The sequence below is a fragment of the Chamaea fasciata genome, unplaced genomic scaffold (genome assembly GCF_029207755.1).
Source record: "Chamaea fasciata isolate MVZ Bird 193981 ecotype frontalis unplaced genomic scaffold, bChaFas1.0.hap1 SCAF_4, whole genome shotgun sequence".
Lineage (NCBI taxonomy): Eukaryota > Metazoa > Chordata > Aves > Passeriformes > Sylviidae > Chamaea > Chamaea fasciata.
Genome location: NW_027094089.1, coordinates 14,208,894 through 14,229,569, shown reverse-complemented (window position 1 = coordinate 14,229,569; position 20,676 = coordinate 14,208,894). Strand labels below are relative to the sequence as shown.

The 20,676-nt window shown below is 36.9% G+C and overlaps 1 protein-coding gene across 1 annotated transcript in view; it reads right to left on the bottom strand.

Annotated features, from left to right (window-relative positions):
• RIT2 (Ras like without CAAX 2) overlaps positions 1 to 20,676 on the bottom strand; it is a 197,009-nt gene that overhangs the window by 136,223 nt on the left and 40,110 nt on the right. Inside the window, exon 2 of the mRNA XM_066182292.1 lies at positions 3,121 to 3,177. Coding sequence (XP_066038389.1) covers positions 3,121 to 3,177 — 57 coding nt within the window. The remainder of the gene's footprint in view (positions 1 to 3,120; positions 3,178 to 20,676) is intronic.

Genomic DNA, 20,676 nt, shown 5'->3' with positions numbered 1-20,676 from the left:
TTATATCTGTGCTATGCTCATGTGTTTTGGGAATTGTCCCCTATTCTTACCCAGATGACAAACTATTTCACAGGAATCCACAGAAATGAAAAACAGCTGAAGTTGTTATTCCACTTCCATACCAATGCTTAAAGTGGACTATGAAAAGTTAAAACTGACAAACTGATTATCTATGTTTTGGTAGCCTCAGGGTCATCAACAGCTTGCTCTTAAAACTGCAAGTGATATACTTCTAGGATTTTGGGGACAATGACACTGTTTACAAGGGCCCTTCTATTTCACTACCCCATGCCCATCTATTTGTTTTAGGAAAATTAATTAGAAAAAAAAAATCAAGTGCAAGGAGGTACAGAATCAATTCTGTCAGCACTACCTCTTTAAATCTTGGCTAAATTTGCACAGTTGAGCATCATGGTCACACCACAATTTCATACCATAGAAAACAAAAAATATGTAATAGGTAGTGCCATACCATATAAAACATAGAAAATGTGATAGGTAGTGCAGGAACATCAGAAAAAAAAATAGGTAGGTATTTATTAGATTCTTATGTACATTCTTACGCACATTCTTATGTACAAGCAAGTGAGAGAATCCACCTTATCTTAATGCTCAGCTGGAGAACAAGTCTCAATAGTTTGGTTAACACTGGGAATCTGTGGATTGTCACTTAAACACAGTATAGAACTTTTTTCTGAACAATATTACCTATTCAGTGACCTCCACAGAAAACTCTATTCCTTAAAAATGCCCAGAAAAATAAAACTGCAAGTACCCAGAACTAGATATTTCTAAAGAAGTACGCACAAACAGTGAGGCCAGTGTGCCCGTAGATTCCACAAACAAGATAAAAATTACTGAGGAATGGAAGAGGCCTGAAATGTATGGGACAAGGGAAAGGCAATAAATTGACATCCAGAGAGATCAGGGATCTCTGAGAGAGAAGAAAAACTACGTTTAATTTTCTGCTTTGTTGCTCAGCCATCTTAAATGTAGATTTCATATGTGGCCTGTTTTGTAATTTCTGCATCATCTGCAGCTGGGTTACCGTGAGAAACAAAACTCTGACTATAGAGAGATGGCTGCTTTGATCTTAGATGATAACTTCCCCATGACACAATGCATCTGTGTGTATCTCCTTGTGACTTTCAAGGAATAACCTTTTCTCTGGTGTCTCCTGACATCAGCATAGTCTCGGCGCTGGGAATGCTCATTTTGGATCCCTTTTTTTTTTTAAGGCTGATGGTCTAAATAGTAAAAACATATTTGCCAGTGGATGTACAACTAAACATGAGATTGTGTGAGTTGAGACCAGTAGAGCAAAAGCAGTAAAACACAATCTCAACAGTATAAACTTTTTCAGTGGGCTGTCATTTAGAAATTATGTGTTTGTTTTAATAGGTGTGACAGCAAGTGATTCCTTCTACTTGATTTTTTGGATTTATGTTACCTTTTGAGGTATCATACCACAATTTACCCAAGACAAAACATACATACTTAGCCCAAGAGTATTCTCTTCTGTTTAGTATGTGTTTTGAAGCCCAGATAGTAACAAGAATTTTTCTGGATGTTCTCATCATGTTCTGAGAAAGAGAAATGCAGAAGAAACAAATTTGTACTTCCAATTCTGTGTCTAGACAGTTGGGTGAGATGGAATTCAAAAATTCCCTGTCCACTTTTACCATCTCTCCTCTTCTTTAGTGTTGGTTTTACTGAGTAGAAACACTTTCTCACTCAAGGAGACCTTCATCCTGATCAGGTCCACTAGGTATTCCTGCAGTATGTACTTGGAATGCATCATAAGCTTTCCTTCTCTTGATAATTATCTATAATTCATATTGTGGTGGTGTCTAGAGAGCAATAAGTTAAGATGATGATGAGATACAATATAGGGATAAATACTGATGGCAGGTGGATAGCTAATAATAAAGATGGATGTATGTACATAACTTAATTACTCCAATAACTAATAATGTTCCTCTTTTCCAATTAGATTTAATGATTTAAATTTTTTTTTCTGAGAACAGCAAAAGAATTTGCAGCAATTCCACAGTAGTTTTGCCTTCTTTAGAGCTGACACATCCCATTGGTGTTTTGCAATTCTTTTTAATAGTTATAAAATTACTAGTGACACAAAGACTTTACATATTTTTTCATTCCTAAAATTATGACCATTTGCCAAGAGTTAAAATCCAGGAAATTTGGAATACTATAGAAATAACAAATTTAAAAAAAAAAAGCTTTCATTGTCTGCTCTGTATACCAATACAGTAATTTTAAAAAAGTTAAAGGTGAGTTTGAAATATTTGAAAATTTCAAAGAAAACAAAAAAACTTGGGCTGAGAGGAATTGATTTTTTTTCCCCCAAAGAAATCTTTGTAAATGTGGATGGCTTTAGTGCCTTCTCCTCTTATTAGACTTGTATTCTACCATCTTTTCCTTGTTATAATTAAATATTGTACATGGAGAGTGTGTATATATGAAAGTATAAGTAAAACTAAGTAATAAAGGACTCTTTCATGAATAAACATGCAGTTCTGACAGTCACTCGGCATTTAAAGTTTATTTCAGATAAAAATCTGTATTGTAAAACAGTGTAAAGTAAATATGTGTGAATTTCTGTTATTACAAAAGCTTATAAAGTAGGTAAGCCCACAAAGCTAACGAAGTGTGCATACCCAGAGCACAACTCTATTAAATTGAGTAGTCATTTGATGTTCCTAGGTCATTTAAGACTTTACCATTAGGAAATAGCACAAAAATAACAGAACTTTAAAAAACCAGACAAATAAACCCCACTCCAGAACTGGAGTTTTCATATTTTTTAGTAATTTTGTTTCACATTCTGCAGTTATAAATGCACAACATTAATAGCTACAGTGCACGAATGCAGAACCCTATTTTTTAAAGGGATTTTTGTATAAAGAACATCAGGAAGAAATATCTGTGACAAGACCATGACACAAGTCAATTGTCATCACAAAATTAAGGTGTAATTTAAAGTTTGCAAATCTTGTTTCTATCTAAGGGTCTTTTAGAAGTAGCTAAAAGTGAGCCTCACGGTCTCACACAGGCAGAAAAACTGAAAAGGGATGAAGGGGAGAAAAAACCTGTACTCACCTATAGTTGGGTCATGGTAGTCAGGGAACCGATGACTAATGAACTGCATTGTCATTGCTACAGAGAAAAAAGAGCGAGGGAAGACAAAATAATTATATCACCACCATTAAATAGCAACAGGCAGAAGAACACATGGATAACTCACAAATATGAGTATCAGATCAGACTGTGAGCAGAAATTTTGTTTTATGTCTATTTCTGCAACAATGCATTGGCTCTACATTGATAACTCAGAACTGATAAGTGAAGAAAAATATAAATTCAACCTCTTTACTTGTCTTAATTTCTTAATTTTAAAACTTCATTGTATTAGCTCTTGCATTCAAATCTTATGTGTTTTTAACACGTAAATAATGTTAATCTGGTATTGGATGCAGGTGAAAATTGCCATGACAAAAACATAAAACATCATTTTACAAGAATGATTCATAAAAGTTTTCACAGTGCTACAAAATGCCACTAAGTTGAGAACCTAATTTGATTTCTGGTGTAAATCAAAATTTACAAATTAGGTTGAGAACCTAATTCGGTTTCTCGTGTATTTAGGGATACCAAATTCATTAATCTTGATGCAACAGATGAGGGCTTTCCCTTAACTATCCAGAGAACCTTTCTTCTGAACAGACTGTTCTATGACTGAATATTAACTACTTCCAGAAATTTTAGGAAAGTTACATGAGACTTCAGGAAAAATGCATTCTGCCATTTGTAACAGGTGACAAGCTGGAAGTGAAATTCCAATTTGTGTAGAAAGACATAAACTTTCATATCCTGTCCAACAAGACATCTGAAGTTCATTGGCCTTGAAAAACCATGAAAGTAAACTTGGGTATTCAGTGACTATACTAACATCATCAGCAATTAGAATAACATGGGAAGTTGCGTTTTCTTTGTTGATTTTTTCTTCATAAGTTTGAATTTCAAATGATTTGAAAAGTAAACGTATGTCCCAAACAATGACAGTTGTAAATAAAAGCCTTTCAAAAGTTAAATATGTGAACTCTAATTAAATAGAAGGAAAAAAAGAAGAGTCAAATAGAATTTTTCATATATTGTTTGTTTTCTAAACCATTTTCTTTCCTTTTTTTTTTTTTTTGGCAATAAAGTTCATCTACAGCTACTGTATAGACCTTTGTTAAAAAAGTAGCCCACCTGAAACATAATTATCAGTCACAACACATGAAATGCAGCATGAGATTTTGCTTCCTGTCTTGAAGATCTCAGATACTTTCAACAACATGCACAACAGGTTATGAGCAAGATGTGAGACATTTTAAAAATTTGCATATAAATGCATCAACTTTTCAAACAGCATTGTTTTATTTTAATGCTTGTCCTCATATGTTCAAGAAACAGAGGCTAGGGAGATAGCCTCTGTTAAATGATAAAATGATAAAGAGATGAAGTATTAAACATTCATTAGCATGTTAATAAATTATTGCATCTTTAGTGTAGACAAATATAGATGCTAAGAAGCAGCATTATAAATTCATAGATACCCAGACAGGGTAACTGTGAAAGTAAAAGCTCATTCAGTCCATGTATATTAGAGAGCAATAAATCTATATACAGTCACGTCATGTCTTCTGTATTTTATGTTTTCAGATGCAATATTTTTAAACACTATGCATTTTTGGACACTTTTATGTCCAGGACAGACACCTGTTTTGTGGGTTTGTTTGGGTATTTTGTTGTTGTTGTTCTTGTTGTTGTTGTTTTGTTTTGTTTTGTTTTTGGGTTTTTTGTTTTTGTTGTTTGTTGGTTTTTTGTTTGTTTTTTTGTTTGTTTGGGTTTTTTTGTTTTTGTGTTTTTTGTTTGTTTGTTCTTTTGGGGTTTTGTTTGTTTGTTTGTTTGTTAAATAATGAAAGATTTTTAGACACCTCTTTATGATTGCTGTTAGTGGTTTATGAAAAACAAATTCATGCCTGATGAGATCTGCCTAGTTTGCTCTTAGAAGCAGAGGCAACTAGCAGAGATGTTGCTCATGTGGTTTATGACTACACATTTCCAGCTTTCTGAGGCCCTATACCACAAACGAATTCAATTTGCTTCACTACCAGCTACTTTCTTTTGGCAAGCATTTTTTTGGCTTTAAAAAACATCCCAAACTATTCTGCATCCAATCTCATCCTGTTTCCTTTCGGAGCTATGCCTGCATCACAAAAGCTGCAATTATAATTGAAACAAAAATTCTCAGAGGACAGGCAGAACTCATGGTAAACGTTTTTCCTCTGGCCTGAGACAGCCACAGGTCAATACATCATTTACATCCTCATCAAATCCACAGGATTCAAGAGGACTGAAATTTGAAAGCATCAGGCTGTATCAAATACCAAGTTTTCTGTTGTGGCATGCAAAAGTGAAAGTGTTCCAAATGAATGTGAATGTGAGGACATGGTTTAGTGGAGGTCTTTGCAGTTCTGGGTTAATGGCTTGACTTGATAATCTTAGAGATCTTGTCCAACCTGAACAATTCTATGTTTCTATGATTTGTATATAAAATGAATCTGGAGAGGTACAGAATTCAAGAAAGGCATCAAAAGAGGCACTCAGAGTAATGAAGTGAGAATGCCTTACATTCATCTCCTTGGGAAAATAATGAATAAAATCTCCCTTCTTTATATCTCTTGTCCCACAGTTTCTTCCCTGACAGCCCTTCGACACAAGCTCCCCCAAATTACCAGGGGAAGGAACATTGGCCTCTTAAATCTCCATCACCTCTCACATGGGGATTTAGCACTCTCTCACAGGAGCTGGGTACAGAAGGAATTGAGGTACACTGATCTTTTTAATCACTAAATTACAATGCCAGATAAAGAAATTGGTGTATAAGTAGTGGGAATTGCAATCCATGTTCCTCTGTGTGTTCCTTAAGATAAGAATTTTCCTTTTCTGCTATATCCAAGTTCACATTAATGCAGAAAATATTTTCAGAGCAGGCATAGCTGGGCACTTTGTCTAAGGGAAAGGAATAATTGAACTACAGACATAAAAACATATATATTATACCAGGAGGATGAAGAACAAAGAAGTCTGTAAACATCTGATGCGCAACAACAGCTTTGTCCAGTTTTATTAGGTATTCCACAGACTTGGCTGCTGGATGTGCAGAAATTGGTTCTGAATGGTGGTCGAAAGTTGGTGGAGTGCTTCCCAGAGGAAAAGGAGGACCTTCAATCACCACTGGCATGAAATCACGTTGCTCAGCAGGAGCCTCGGGAATTAGACCTGCCTATAACCAACCCTATCTGGGCTCCCCGGCAGGACACCTGCCTCAGCTGGAATACGCTGGCCTCTTCATTGCTGCTAACATCAGCTCCAAAGTCATTTTCCAGAGTGAATTAATTTTGAAAACTAACACAAAATTCATATTGATATTTCATGCTGTGTGTTGAAAATATTCTTCTTGGTCCTATGGTTTTCCTCATCCACTACCTTTTTTTTTTCCATATAAATTGACACTCACACCTAACAAATTCAAGCTGTAATTGAATACTACTGTGAATTTTTCCCTTTGGAAATCCAAATTATAATACACCAAATTTATACAGGTCTATAAATTAGGGCCACACACAAAGCACAAAATATGGCTTTAAAGTGGGATGTGAAAATAAACTAAATTGGTAAGACTGATACTTGAATAGATACATATACATGCGAAAACAATGACAGTTCAGAAATGGTTAAACAAACCAAATCAAACCAATCTAAACTCTTTTAATCCATGGTAGATATAGGGAAACATTTTGAATTGCAAGTCGTCTGAAAATTTTTAATGAATATTTTATGACACTGTAAATATCATTTCATTTAAATGGGACATGTATATCTCACAGCAGCTATGATAAGTAAAAGGATCATTGTTTCAGATGAATAGCATCTTTATTATATCCGAATGCAGGTTGCCCCAGCTAAGTAAATGTAAGCCTGACATGCATGAGTACCTATGTAACTTTAAAGTTCTCATTCCTTCAAAAAAAAGGAAGCGGTCCAGATCCTTCAAATCAAATCCTTCAGATGCATTTTTTCCAAACATACTCATCTAATGTTCATCAACTTTCCAAAAAGCTGTACATTATACCAATGCTTACATAGAAATACATAGGTTTTCTGTGAATAATAAACTTAGTCCTGTCTTCTACTTTCAGTATAATTCTAAATCCCTCTTAGAGTTATTTTATTAACCACTGAGAAGAAAATGCCATACTTAGAAAAAGGCTGAGGTCACATATTTATTCTGAAGCATCCTTTCGACCAGTGCAGCAATACTAAATTTCATCTAAAGAAAGTAGTAATCTTAAAAACATGTATCTATGAGTGGGTTCACAAGCCAGTAGGAAAAATGTTTTGATAATCCTACAGCTATGAGAGCAGATAGAATAGAATCGCACTCTGCTTCTAATTTGTTCTAAATTTTATTTATACCAAAAACTTTAAAAGCACTCCTACACCTATTTTTCAAGTTTGGAGAGTACATAGTAAGCTTACACAATATTTGTTATGCTAATAGTATCCCTGATGTGAATATCTCATCCTGAGCTTCCTATGCCTCTTTATTCACCCAAGAGCTTCCACGTATTCACACTCTCTTAGGTGATGGTGTGATAATGAATCTGTTTCCAACAGAATCTTTACCCTCATCACAAAATCCTACCCTTTAAACACTCTAACAGAATTACCACCATAGTTGCAACTCAAAGAGCAGTGATTCCATAGGTTTCATTCACATCATTTTAATTTAGATCCACCCTTCCAGTGGATCCTTAACTTGTATTTTTTATAAACATTGAGGTTTCAATGAGACCAAAAATATGACACAGTAAAGTCAGTGGATTTGAGGATTAGTTAGTGAAATTCATGAGAAAGGAATATTTAGATATTATTAGAATAGAGAAGATGACAAAGAAAATACAGAGTATGAAAATGAAGAGTGAACCAAAGGAAGAGACATTGCCATGGAAAAATAAGAGATAAATATGTTTAACTTAAAATTTTGACATGCAACTTTTTCTCTGTCTATATGTAACATTGAATAACTTTCTAAAACACGGTCAGGGCATATTGAACATATCTGATTTTATAATTTAATAAAATATTTGCACATTAATAAATATATGCAAGTTATGTTGTATCAAAATTAGACTATTTCAATCACTGGTCTATATTTTGCTATAGCAGTATATTTTGCTACTATTTTACTTCTGAAATACTAGAGAGTTGGAATAGTTCTGGTCTCTCTGGTAGTTTCATATCACAAGACCATAGTAGTCGTCTTCTAAAATGTGTAGTCTTTTCAAAAGTTCATGCCTGAAGACTGAGGTGTTTACTTCTATTTTGTTAGCTTGGGAAAAATTACAAACATCCTTATAACTAACTATGAATTTTTAGATTGGCACATCAAATAAATCATCATTTGCAGTTATTCCTCTGCCTACTGAATCTTAACCAACAGACCATGTGAAGTTCCACTTGGGCAAATTCTGTATTACTACCTGGGATGGGGCAACCCTAGATGTATGGACAGACTGGGGGATGAATTGCTGGAAAGCAGTGCCAGGGAAAGGGACCTGGGGATCCTGGTCTATCGCAATTTGAACATGAGCCAGCAGTGCCCTGGAGCCAGGAGGGTCATTCCTGTCCTGGGGGCATCAGGCCCAGCATCGCCAGCTGGGCAAGGGAGGGGATTGTCCTGCTCTGCTCTCAGCTGGGGCAGCCTGACCTCAGTGCTGGGGGCAGTTTTGGGTGCCACAGTATAGGAAAGGTCTTAAGCCATTAGAGAGTGTCCAAAGGAGGGCAGTGAGCATGGTGAAGGTCTTTGAGGGGAAGCCGTGTGAGGAGTGGCTGAGGACACTGGCTCTGTTCAGCTGGAGGAGACTGAGGGGAGAGCTCAGAGCACTTACAGCTTTTCCTTGTGAGGGAAGAGCAGGGGCAGGCACCGATCTCTGCTCTGTGGTGACAGCAACAGGACCCCAGAGAATGGGCTGAAGTTGTGTCAGGGGAGCTTTAGGTTGGATATCAGGAAAAGGTTCTTTCCCCAGAGGGTGTTTGGGCTCTGGAACAGGCTCCCCAGAGAACAGGCACAGAACCAATCCTGACAAAGTTCCAGGAGTATTTGGACAATGCTCTCAGGGATATGGTGGGATTGTTGGGGATGGTCCTGTGCAGGACCAGGAGTTGGACTCTAAGACCCTAGTGAGTTCCTTCCAACTCAGAACACTTTTTCATTCTGTTATTCTGTGGGTAGTAGGAGATGAAGAGAGGTTTTTTGTTTGGTGGGGATTTGTTTGTTTGTTTTTTTGTCTGTTCGTTCATTTGTTTCAAAAATCTAATGAGCTCTATGAACTGGATTAACACTCACAGGAACTTTGAGTGGCTGGAGACATCCATTATTACGAAGTAGATTAGGAGAAGAAAAAAATTTCAATATTCTCTAAATGCAATCTGAAAAAGACTTCATCTGTGTTCAGTTTCTGCAAGTTTAATGACTCAAAGTCAGAAAGAATAAGAAAAGGAAAAAAATGAAAAATATTAACTATGGACTAATTTAGGCTATGGACTAGAAAATACTTCTGGACATCATATAAGGGATCTTCTGGAACAAGATTCAAACATGGAAAATGAAAAAAAAAAAAAAAAAAAAAAAGCTCTTTTTTTAAAAGAGACTTTAAGTGAAATGATTGAACCCGTGAAAAGTTACATTATTTTGGAGATTTTCCCCCTGTATCCTCAGTTTCAGGTAGGGAAAATGTTAATTTAATGTATGAAATTTTAATAAGCATAACATCTATAATCAGATACCCAACTCATATCAGTTCTGGAAAAGAAGGTTTGGTTTCCTAAAATATTATATGCTTTAGATCTCAAAAACTTTATAAAGCATTTTGCTTTCAAGGAAGAAACTTTCATATGGAAAGCACTGTTTTGTAAAACTCAAAGATAATTTAAATGGCCCTAGATTTATGATCTTGGCGTGAGCTAGTTAGCAGGAGAACCTGGGGAAGTTTCATATACAATTCATGAAGCCACAGCCAGCCTATGTGCAGCCTTTATGGTTTTAAACAAAATATGTTACATTTCTGAGTTTGTTTTCCTACAATTTCCTAAGAATACTTTTCTCTATCAGATAGGTGACAGTTTTCCAAAGGACTATGTGTTTTGAGTATGTAAGCTATTTCCTTTGTTTCTATTTGTATTTATTTTATATACACTATGTAGATTACAGTATGTTTTAGAATAAATAACTGATAGTTTTAGTCACTTGAAAAAAACAAAGGGAATTGTGGGGTCCGAGGAGCATTTATTTGGGACAAAAAGATGTATAAGATGATAAGGGATGTCTAATGCTGGGTATTTTTTACTTAACTTCATGAAATGTAAAGAGTAAAAGGCAGGTACCTAGAGATACAGGGAAAATTGTCTAGCAATATGGTATTTTTGCACATTGATTATAGTTATTTGTATGATTGCCACATGACACAGTAAATGGCAAAGTGTCATTTGGCAATAACCTTGATTTTTTAAAACTAGTTGACGTAAACTCAAAGATCTCACCCCACAAAAATGTTCTCTTATCTTCATACTGCCAGAGGATGTGAAAATTTCTAAGCAGAAGTTTTAATGTCTTTTACTTTGTTCTTCTCCAAACACCATTACAGATTAGGTGCACTGACAAGTGATCAGCCTAAAGACACCTTTTTTACTGCCCAGTACAGCCATTTTCACATTGTCATATCCTTTAAGGAATTGGCCAGCAGTTTTACCACTTGTTTCAGGAGTGAATGCTGCACGATCTGTGAGCTGCAAGTATTAATTTTTCAGGTGTTCCAATGTATTATTTATTGAGCATTAGCTCTGCAATGAAGGCAAGCGGAATTTTATTTCTGTGTTAAACACATTCCAGTGTACTAGAAAAATACAGAACACAACCTCCTACATAGGCTGGGATGCTGGTACAGCATTGGATTTTCTTGGTTTTCTTGTTCGGCTTTTTGTTTGTTTGTTGGTTTGGTTTTGAGGTGTTTTTTGCTAAATTTTGGATGTTTTGTTCATCTACAGAAGCTGAAGTCCACTGTAAAGAGTATAGGCATCAGAAAGAAATAGTCTTAAAATCAAAAGTTTTTTAAATTAAATCTGTGCTATTAGAGTGAAAATTAAACATACAAAACCCCATGTGTATTTTAAACAGAAAAAGAAAATCAAGTTACTAGGGTAGCTGGAGCAGAAACAGGGAACTCTTCCTTATCCACTGTAACCCTTACCACTGTAAAGTAAGAGCAGACTGTAACCAAAATATGTTGATGTGGAGTTAGTGGCAACAAAGAAAGACAGATGCTTTCTTTGGAAAGTATTCAGTTTTATAATTACTCCTCTTGCATCCAAATGAAACAAAGGACTCAATGCAGAAACCTTTATGTTGAGACAATGTGTTCCCTAAGAGTAAAAAGAAAGAATTAGAAAGATGGTGGGTGGAAAGAAAAGGTAGAAAAACATCTTTTGCTTTGGATGGTCTTGAATGAACAAATAAAAATCACTAATAATAGAGCAGTTTTCACCCTGGTCTTTCCTATAATCATTAAATGTAGAGATATGAGTTCTCATTATTTTCCTTTAAGGTGTCATTGGAAGAAAAATGACAAATACTAGGCAGTGGTTACAGTTTTTCCAGCATGGACTGAAGGATGAACAGAGAAATTGTGCAAAAAATTCATCCTAGACAAGAGAAACTTGTAGGAAAACACTATTCAGCAAAAGATCTCTTATGGCAGAAAAGTTCCATGTCTTCTTGAATGCGCACTTTTAAGTTAAAAGTGGCTGTACTGAAAACTTCTAACTACCATTAATATCCACATATAGACTCAGTTCCAGGTCAGAAGGCAGAATACATTGCATTGTAAAATTTGTGTTATAAATTCTATTTAGCAGTTAAGGAAACAAGGAAGTAGATTAGAGTTGCATTTATGGCCTACATAAGAGACATCATCATAATGTGATACAAATTAACGATAATGATAAGGTAGATTGCTACCACTTATAAACTATTTCCTCTGTAGTATATCCCTGATCCCTTCCCAAAATTCTCCCACAAAAATACTGAACATTCCCGACCATGCTTGGCTTATGTGATTCGACAAGATGCCTTAATAAACAGAAATTACTGCTGGTAAATACTACCATTAGTGTATTTCCCCACTGTGTTTCTTCCATCAAGTTAAAATCAGAGAGAAAACTTAATGTGTCTTCCACTGTTCTTCAGTTAGCAAATCCAATGGCAGCTTAAGTGTTCCATAAGTGAGTAATCCAACATATAATGATATAAGTAGGTTTTAAAGCAGGCTCCAGGATAATGTGAATTTTAAAACAAAATAAAATAAATAAAGCTATAAAGACTCAATTTTAACATATTATTTCAGAGAATAATAGAACTGATCTTGAACCATTGCAGATAGACACATTTCAATTAAAGTCAATTATTAAATCTCATTTTTAAAAAGGGAGTACAGCAAACAAGAGAAATATAGGGCCTTTCTTGATACAAGTGGGCTCTGGCTTGCTGCTACCAGCCTCGAGTATCATTACTTCACGGAGAAAAACACTTTCAAAAAAGGATAACGTCATTTCATTCAAAGCGAAGAAAACTGTTCAGCAACCACATCTATTTCTCTCCCATTCTTTTTTTAACTGTTGACATGTTTCCCTGTAATGATAACTTGAGATGCTCAGGCTTGGTTTGCTGCTGTTTCAGGTGGTGGCAAATTGAGGTTGTTTGCAGGTTTCCTAACATAAACTAGTGGTTATCTCCTGCGGTACCTTCCATGTGAAATTACCTCCCATACATCAAGCAGTGAGAAATTGGCAGTGACAGCAGCTGTATTTTCTTGTGAGTGGGAGAGTGTAGCTGCTGTTCTGTAATGTGGTACCAACTTTTCTGTAAATCAAACCCGTGGTCTGGAAAATTGATGACACATCAAAGAGAAAGACACAACTCTTCCATTTAAATCCTCACAGAAATCTTATTCAGGGTTAAAACAGAGATGAAGTTTTTATTCATTCTTTCCTTTCCAGTGCCAGGTTTTCTTAATGTATCAGTTATAGTGAATTGAGTATAACATCCAGATTCACAGATACTGTTGGCAACTAATTCCCTTTGACTAAACAGGCTCTAGGTGCTTATCTGCCCATGGTGATTTGATCCACAACCTTTTGTGTGTCTCTCAAACATTCAGATGTCTTTTTAAAAGTTTATAGAACCACAGAATCATTTAGGTTTGAAAGGACGCCCAAGTCCAGCCATTCACCCAACACTGATAAGGTCACCACTAACCCTTGTCCCCAGGTGCCACATCCACATGGCTTTTAAATCCCTCCAGGGGTGAGGACTCCAACACCACCCCGGCAGCCTGTGCAAATGCTTTACAAATCTTTTAGTAAAGAAATTTTTCCCTAGTATTCAATCTAAGCCTTCTCTGGCACAACTTCAGGCCATTTCTTCTTGTCCTGCCACTTTTTACCCGGTAGAAGATGCTGACCTCCACCTGGTTCCAACCTCCTCTCAAGGTATTTGTAGAGAGTGATGAGTGCTGTTGATCATTAAAGTTATGATCTTGTTTCCTGCTGCTGATATAACTTCCATTGAAATTAAAATGCTTCACTGTGAGAAAATTGGTTTAGATGAAATTCAAGACACGAAAATGTACCAAACAAAGGCAAAATTACTGGTTTGGATAGATAGCATCAACATTCTTGAAAGTGTGAAACTGATTTACTAAGACTACTGTTAAATATTTTATAATAAATCACATACATTTATCTTTCTACTATAAATTAATATGATTTACAGATAATTATTTATTACATTCATTTTTTTTTTATTTCTGTTTATTAAGGTAGCTTAATATGCCGGCTTTCCTTTTTAATGAAAATGGAAAAAAAAATCTAAAATATTGTATTTTTCTCAGAAATTCCGTCGTCCTTCTTTTCAATATCTGACACATTTTTTTTCCATTAATAACCATGGTAGTCAAATTCTTAAGTCATAAAACGGACTCCAGAACACTGCTAAAATCCCAATAAATATTTTAATTCCCCAAAAACATTTGATTATCCCCAGAATGTTGTCCTCTACAATTTGTTTCCTACTCATATATTTCATTTTACATTTCTCTTAGTGGAGTTATTTATCTCAGAGGAGCTAAATACCACATTGTTTGCATTATATGAGTGGAAAAGTGTTCCTCACTGATGGGGTGACTTTGCATTCAACATATTTTCCATGTCATATCTCAGATGTTTTCTCTCTCAGCTAATTAGGCAACACTTCACAACAAAGTTAAACCTGCCACATTAACTCGTACACTAACAGGAGTTCTTAATATTTTTGGTACTGTACTGAAAGCATTTCTGTAAGATTAGGGAAGGGTGAAGCACCTCAACTGATTCCCCCTGCATCCACACATGAACACACCCAAGTCTAAAAGCCTGGTTATTATGAACTGTTCCCCAAGAAACAAATCAAACCATTGAGAAAGCCTGGAAATGAGGAAAAAGATCTTCTGGATGGACGAGTTCTGTGTTCTTAGAACATGGTTATGCAGGGAAAATGAAAATCACAAAGGTAACAATAATAGAATCAGAGAAAAATTTGGGCTTAAAGGGACTTCAAAGACCACCCTGCTTCCATGGGCAGGGACACCTACCACTAGGTCAGGCATTTCAAAATCCCATCCAAGCTGGCCCCAAAATTTTCGACATGCTGTAACAGACATCCTACAGTTCTAAATAGTAGTTTTAACATTTTAAAGACATGGAAAGGAATGTAGTATCTTAACATCTAAATACTTCTGGAGTTAATTGGGAAGAAGAAAGTTTCTAGATCCAGAAAACAAGCAATTTGGAGACAAACCAATGGGAAATAATGAGCTATTTCAGTGGACAACACTGACCCTTATGCTTTCTGTTACTTCCACTTTATGTAGTAATAACAGAAAAACCCCTGAGAAACTTTAATGAGGTTGTGTGAATCTGGGGAGAGGTGTTTTGAGCTTTTGACTCTGCTACCAGCTCTCTATCCTTTGATTATCACCAGCATCTTTTCTGCCACAGTTTCCAAACCTGCAAGAGAACCAAGGTAACACCAATACAGACAGGAAGCCCTGAGATTCACAGGACTGCTGCATAAAATTTGGCTGTGACTACATTCTTTAACTGTTCATCTGAAAACAAGTCAATAAAACCATGAAAGTTCTAAGAACAGACTTAACCAGTCCCTTCAACATAAAATTATGTGGGTGAAAGAAGGCAGGAGGCATGAGATCAAGCATTTCGCATAAGACATTCAAGGTTGTGATAGAGATCAAAAGACTAAAAAGTACAAGGATGAGAAAGTAAAATGAGGTCTCTCATCCTCTTCCTGCTCTCTCTGTACAAACCTGACTGGAAGTTGACGTCTGCCAAAAGCAAATTCATATTGCTTGACACATGCACATGCTACATTATGGTGATATAATTGACAGCAGGCCCAGTTGCCAGACATGTTTGGGTGAAAGGTAGTACTTCAGGCGCTAAAAGAGGTGATTTATTACAGCATTAGTGTGCCACTGGAAAGGTCAGAAAGCTGCAAAAATCACATACAAAAGTTCTAGAGTGTTGATTGTAATTTCACAGAGAAAACCTACCTCCTATTCAGTCTTGTGTCCTCAGTGTGAATAAGAAATATTAAAGTTCTCGATACCAGTAACATGGAAAGACTTGACAATGTTGTTTGATTTTTTTTTCCTGCAGCTGGAAGTAGATAACTCACGACCCAGGAGCACTTAGGCCCCAGAATAGGATGAGTTTCAGTCTTTCATTCTCCCGCCGGTAAACTCACTTACATGTATTTTGTAATGCACTGTCTCCCCTTGGTATCATTCTAGCGTGAACCAGCTGTATCAGCGGGTTATGGTGCTACGTATCATCTTCACTTGATAGCTGACAGAAGCCTTATTTGGTGACCCTAGACCTTTCCATGAAAAACCAGCAGCAGGTAAAACACCCCAACCAAAAAACTGACTGACCATACCAAACTGAAACAACCTTCCAAATCTTCCCATTCTCCCCAGGCAAGCATGGTGCACTTATACAAGTCTTGTAATTTACATAAAAAGCAAAATTCTTCTCAGGGTTTCTGAAATTTAATTTGGAACACAATATATTGGAGTGAGAAAGATGAATAAAAAAACATTTTTGAACTCTGAAAAAAAATATCCTTAGAATCAAAATTAGCTTCTGATTCATTAAAAGGCCATAAAAGAGGATGGATATATGTAGCATTTCTGGATTTTCCTTGTTACTGTGGAAAACTTGTTCTATAATCAGATCTCCTTAGCAAAAATAATTTTGCCCCAGGGCCAGGAGATTTACTTCATCTGCTCCATCTTTGGACTAGGATTTATGTTTTCCCAGTCTCTACAGTAATTATAACACTGAAATTTTGTCCTTGGTGGTGCAGAGACATTATAACTCATCTCCCTAAAAATCATGATTAGGCAGCTGAAAACTACAGAGAAACTTTTTTAAGACCATGGTAAGCTTATGACTACCTTAAACACAAAAACCCTACACATCTTTAGGTTATAGCAACTGGAAATGTTTTCCTTAAGTATAGTAAAAAAGAAAGGACTTCGAAGGACTTTTAGGGGCTCAGTGATATTGAATGATGATATTGAAGTACTCTGCATAGCCAGCAGTATGATGATATTGTGCTATGCTGATTCAGAAATGACTCAGCTCAGTTACCAGAAAAGGTGAGAATCAAGGTCTTTTTCAAAGGTACAGTGATACACATGTGACAGAATGACTCATCCAACATCAGTGTTTTAGTCAGCAAAGTCTATTGGCTGAATGGCAAGTATTTATAACTGGAAAATAAAGTCATTCAATCAAAAGGAAGTAAGCAAAAATATCTGGGTATTAAGCTTGGATTTCTAACATCCAACTATGAGGTAATTACATTCCATAACCCGAACACCACTTAAATGCCAGTATCTGTCAACATCCAATCTGTCGAACGATGTGCTTTTTTCATTTCTCTCTGCTTTTTAATTCTGGAATATATATTTTGCAAACTCACCTAGGCACAGAGTGAATAATCTCTGTCCATTTTCTTGTTAAAATATATTTTTTTCTTCTGCAGTATGTCTTTCATTATAGGTTTAAACCTCCAGTTTTACATGTCATGCATGATAGGGCTTGGAACCTCTTCTTTGGAGAGGTCCCTTGCATAAAAGTTTTGAAGGAGATAAACAAAGACACACAGAAATTACTGGGAGTTTCTACATTGATATTAGCTGGCATTTTATCTAAGTTTTTACTTGTGCAATGCTCTTTCCGCAGTGTCCTTCAGCAGGAGTATTTAAATATCTTCCAAAAGAAACCATACTGAATGAATTTGTGTCTCTAAGATAAGTGGCAAATCTTTCTATTTAGGCTGAAATGTCTGTTATATTTACATTTAACTGTGGTTTTTTGCCTTTATGTTTTGCTTATTGTCTATAATTTTCCTTTGGTGCATGTATAATTTAATGTCTCAAAATTATGATTGTTTTATAGAGGGGAAAATAAAGAATAAATAATAAATATAACTTTCTTTTATAACTTTGATTTTTTAAATAAAAATATATATTCAACTCCTGACTATTTTTTAAATTGAAAAAATCTTTTTCTTGCAAAGAAAAAAGAAATTATAAACACTAAGATCTAGAACTCATCTAACTCCTTTAGCCATGACATAAAAAAAGAGCTGCAATTATACAAGATCTTCAAACCTGTGCATAGGTGAAACCCAAGGAAATATAGAGTATATAGGCCATATTCAATTTATTTGCTGCAAATTGCAAACTGACTGATTATCACGTAATGACCAAACCAGAGCAAGAGCTGCCAGTGGTATTTGGGAGACTTTTTTTCTAAGCTAAGTTATTTCATTCAGTAGATTTTAGTTTTTGTCAGTTTTCTAAAAATGAGAGAATTGATACATATCTATATCTATATATACACACAGACAAATAAATAGGTACAGAGAGAGAGGGATGGAGGTTGAGAGAAAAAAGGAAAGAGAAGGAAAAGAAAGGAAGGAAAAGAAGAAGAAGGGAAGGAAAGGAAGGAAAGGAAGGAAAGGAAGGAAAGGAAGGAAAGGAAGGAAAGGAAGGAAGGAAAGGAAGGAAGGAAAGGAAGGAAGGAAAGGAAGGAAGGAAAGGAAGGAAGAAAGGAAGGAAGGAAAGGAAGGAAGGAAAGGAAGGAAGGAAAGGAAGGAAGGAAGGAAGGAAGGAAAGGAAGGAAGGAAAGGAAGAGGAAGGGAAGGAAGGAAGGAAGGAAGAAGGAAGGAAGGAAGGAAGGAAGGAGAAGGAAGGAAGGAAGAGGAAGGAAGGAAGGAAGGAAGGAAGGAAGGAAAGGAAGGAAGGAAGGAAGGAAGGAAGGAAGGAAGGAAGAAGGAAGGAAGGAAGGAAGGAAGGAAGGAAGGAAGGAAGGAAGGAAGGAAGGAAGGAAGGAAGGAAGGAAGAAGGAAGGAAGGAAGGAAGGAAGGAAGGAAGGAAGGGAAGGAAGGAAGGAAGGAAGGAAGGAAGGAAGGAAGGAAGGAAGGAAGGAAGGAAGGAAGGAAGGAAGGAAGGAAGGAGGAGGAAAGGAAGGAAAGGAAGGAAGGAAGGAAGGAAGGAAGGAAGGAAGGAGGAAAGGAAGGAAGGAAAGGAAGGAAGGAAAGGAAGGAAGGAAAGGAAGGAAGGAAAGGAAGGAAGGAAAGGAAGGAAAGGAAGGGAAAGGAAGGAAAGGAAGGAAAGGAAGGAAAGGAAGGAAGGAAAGGAAGGAAGGAAGGAAAGGAAGGAAGGAAGGAAAGGAAGGAAGGAAGGAAGGAAGGAAGGAAGGAAGGAAGGAAGGAAGGAAGGAAGGAAGGAAGGAAGGAAGGAAGGAAGGAGGACGAAGGAAGGAAGGAAGGAAGGAAGGAAGGAAGGAAGGAAGGAAGGAAGAAGAGGAGAAGAAAGAAGAAAGAGAAAGAAAAGAAAGAGAAAGAAAGAAAGAAGAAAGAGAGAGAGAGAGGGAGAAAGGGAGAAAGGGAGAAAGGGAGAAAGGGAGAAAGGGAGAAAGGGAGAAAGGGAGAAAGGGGAGGGGGAGGGGGGGAGGAAGGGAGGGGAAGGGGAGGGATGGGGGAGGGAAGGGGAAGGGAGGGAGGGAGGGGAGGGAAGGGGAGGGAAGGGGAAGGGAAGGGGAGGGAAGGGGAGGGAGGAGGGAAGAAGGAAGGGAAGGGAAGGGAAGGGAAGGGAAGGGAAGGGGAAGGGAAGGGAAGGGAAGGGAAGGGAAGGAAGGGAAGGGAAGGGAAGGGGAAGGGAAGGGAAGGGAAGGAAGGGAAGGGAAGGGAAGGAAGGGAAGGAAGGGAAGGGAAGGGAAGGGAAGGGAAGGGAAGGGAAGGGAAGGAAGGGAAGGGAAGGGAAGGGAAGGGAAGGGAAGGGAAGGGAAGGGAAGGGAAGGGAAGGGAAGGGAAGGGAAGGGAAGGGAAGGGAAGGGAAGGGAAGGGAAGGGAAGGGAAGGGAGGAGGGAAGGGAAGGGAAGGGAAGGGAAGGGAAGGGAAGGGAAGGGAAGGAAGGGAAGGGAGGAAGGGAAGGGAAGGGAAGGAAGGGAAGGGAAGGGAAGGGAAGGGAAGGGAAGGGAAGGGAAGGGAAGGGAAGGGAAGGGAAGGAAGGGAAGGGAAGGGAAGGGAAGGGAAGGGAAGGGAAGGGAAGGGAAGGGAAGGGGAAGGGAGGAGAGAAGAGAAGAGAAAGAGAAGAGAAGAGAAGAGAAGAGAAGAGAGAAGAGAAGAGAAGAGAAGAGAAGAGAAGAGAAGAGAAGAGAAGAGAAGAGAAGAGAAGAGAAGAGAAGAGAGGAGAGGAAAGGAGAGGAAAGGAGAGGAAAAGGAAAAGAGAGGAAAAGAAAGGAAAGGAAAGGAAAGGAAAGGAAAGGAAAAGAAAGGAAAAGAAAGGAAAAGAAAGGAAAAGAAAGGAAAAGAAAAGACAGAAAAGAAAAAGAAAAAGAAAAGAAAAAGAAAAGAAAAAGAAAAGAAAAGAAAAAGAAAAGAAAAGAAAAGAAAAGAAAAGAAAGAAAGAAAAAGAAAAGAAAAGAAAAGAAAAGAAAAGAAAAGAAAAGAAAAGAAAAGAAAGAAAAGAAAAAGAAAAGAAAAGAGAAAAGAAAAGAAAAGAAAAGAAAAGAAAAGAAAAGAAAAGAAAAGAAAGACATGCATCAGTATTTTCTGGGGGGAAAAAAAGAAAAGGTCCCTACAAAACTTGTTTCATGTTCCAGTTTCTCTTCAGAGTGATGAAATTTGTTAGATGCCTGACCCTGTAGGAGCTGAGGAGACTGGTCACAGCACCAGTGGCTGTGCATGTGAATTGTCCTTGTTATCTGCATGATAAATTTACCTTTTCAAAAGCATTTGGTGAAAGTTTTCTTCTTACCTTGGACATAACATTTGAAAAACAACGTCATGTGAGATCTTTAAGTGCTTTCCAAACTGTGCAAATATGTCGACAATAGCACACAAAAAAGTCAAGATATCAA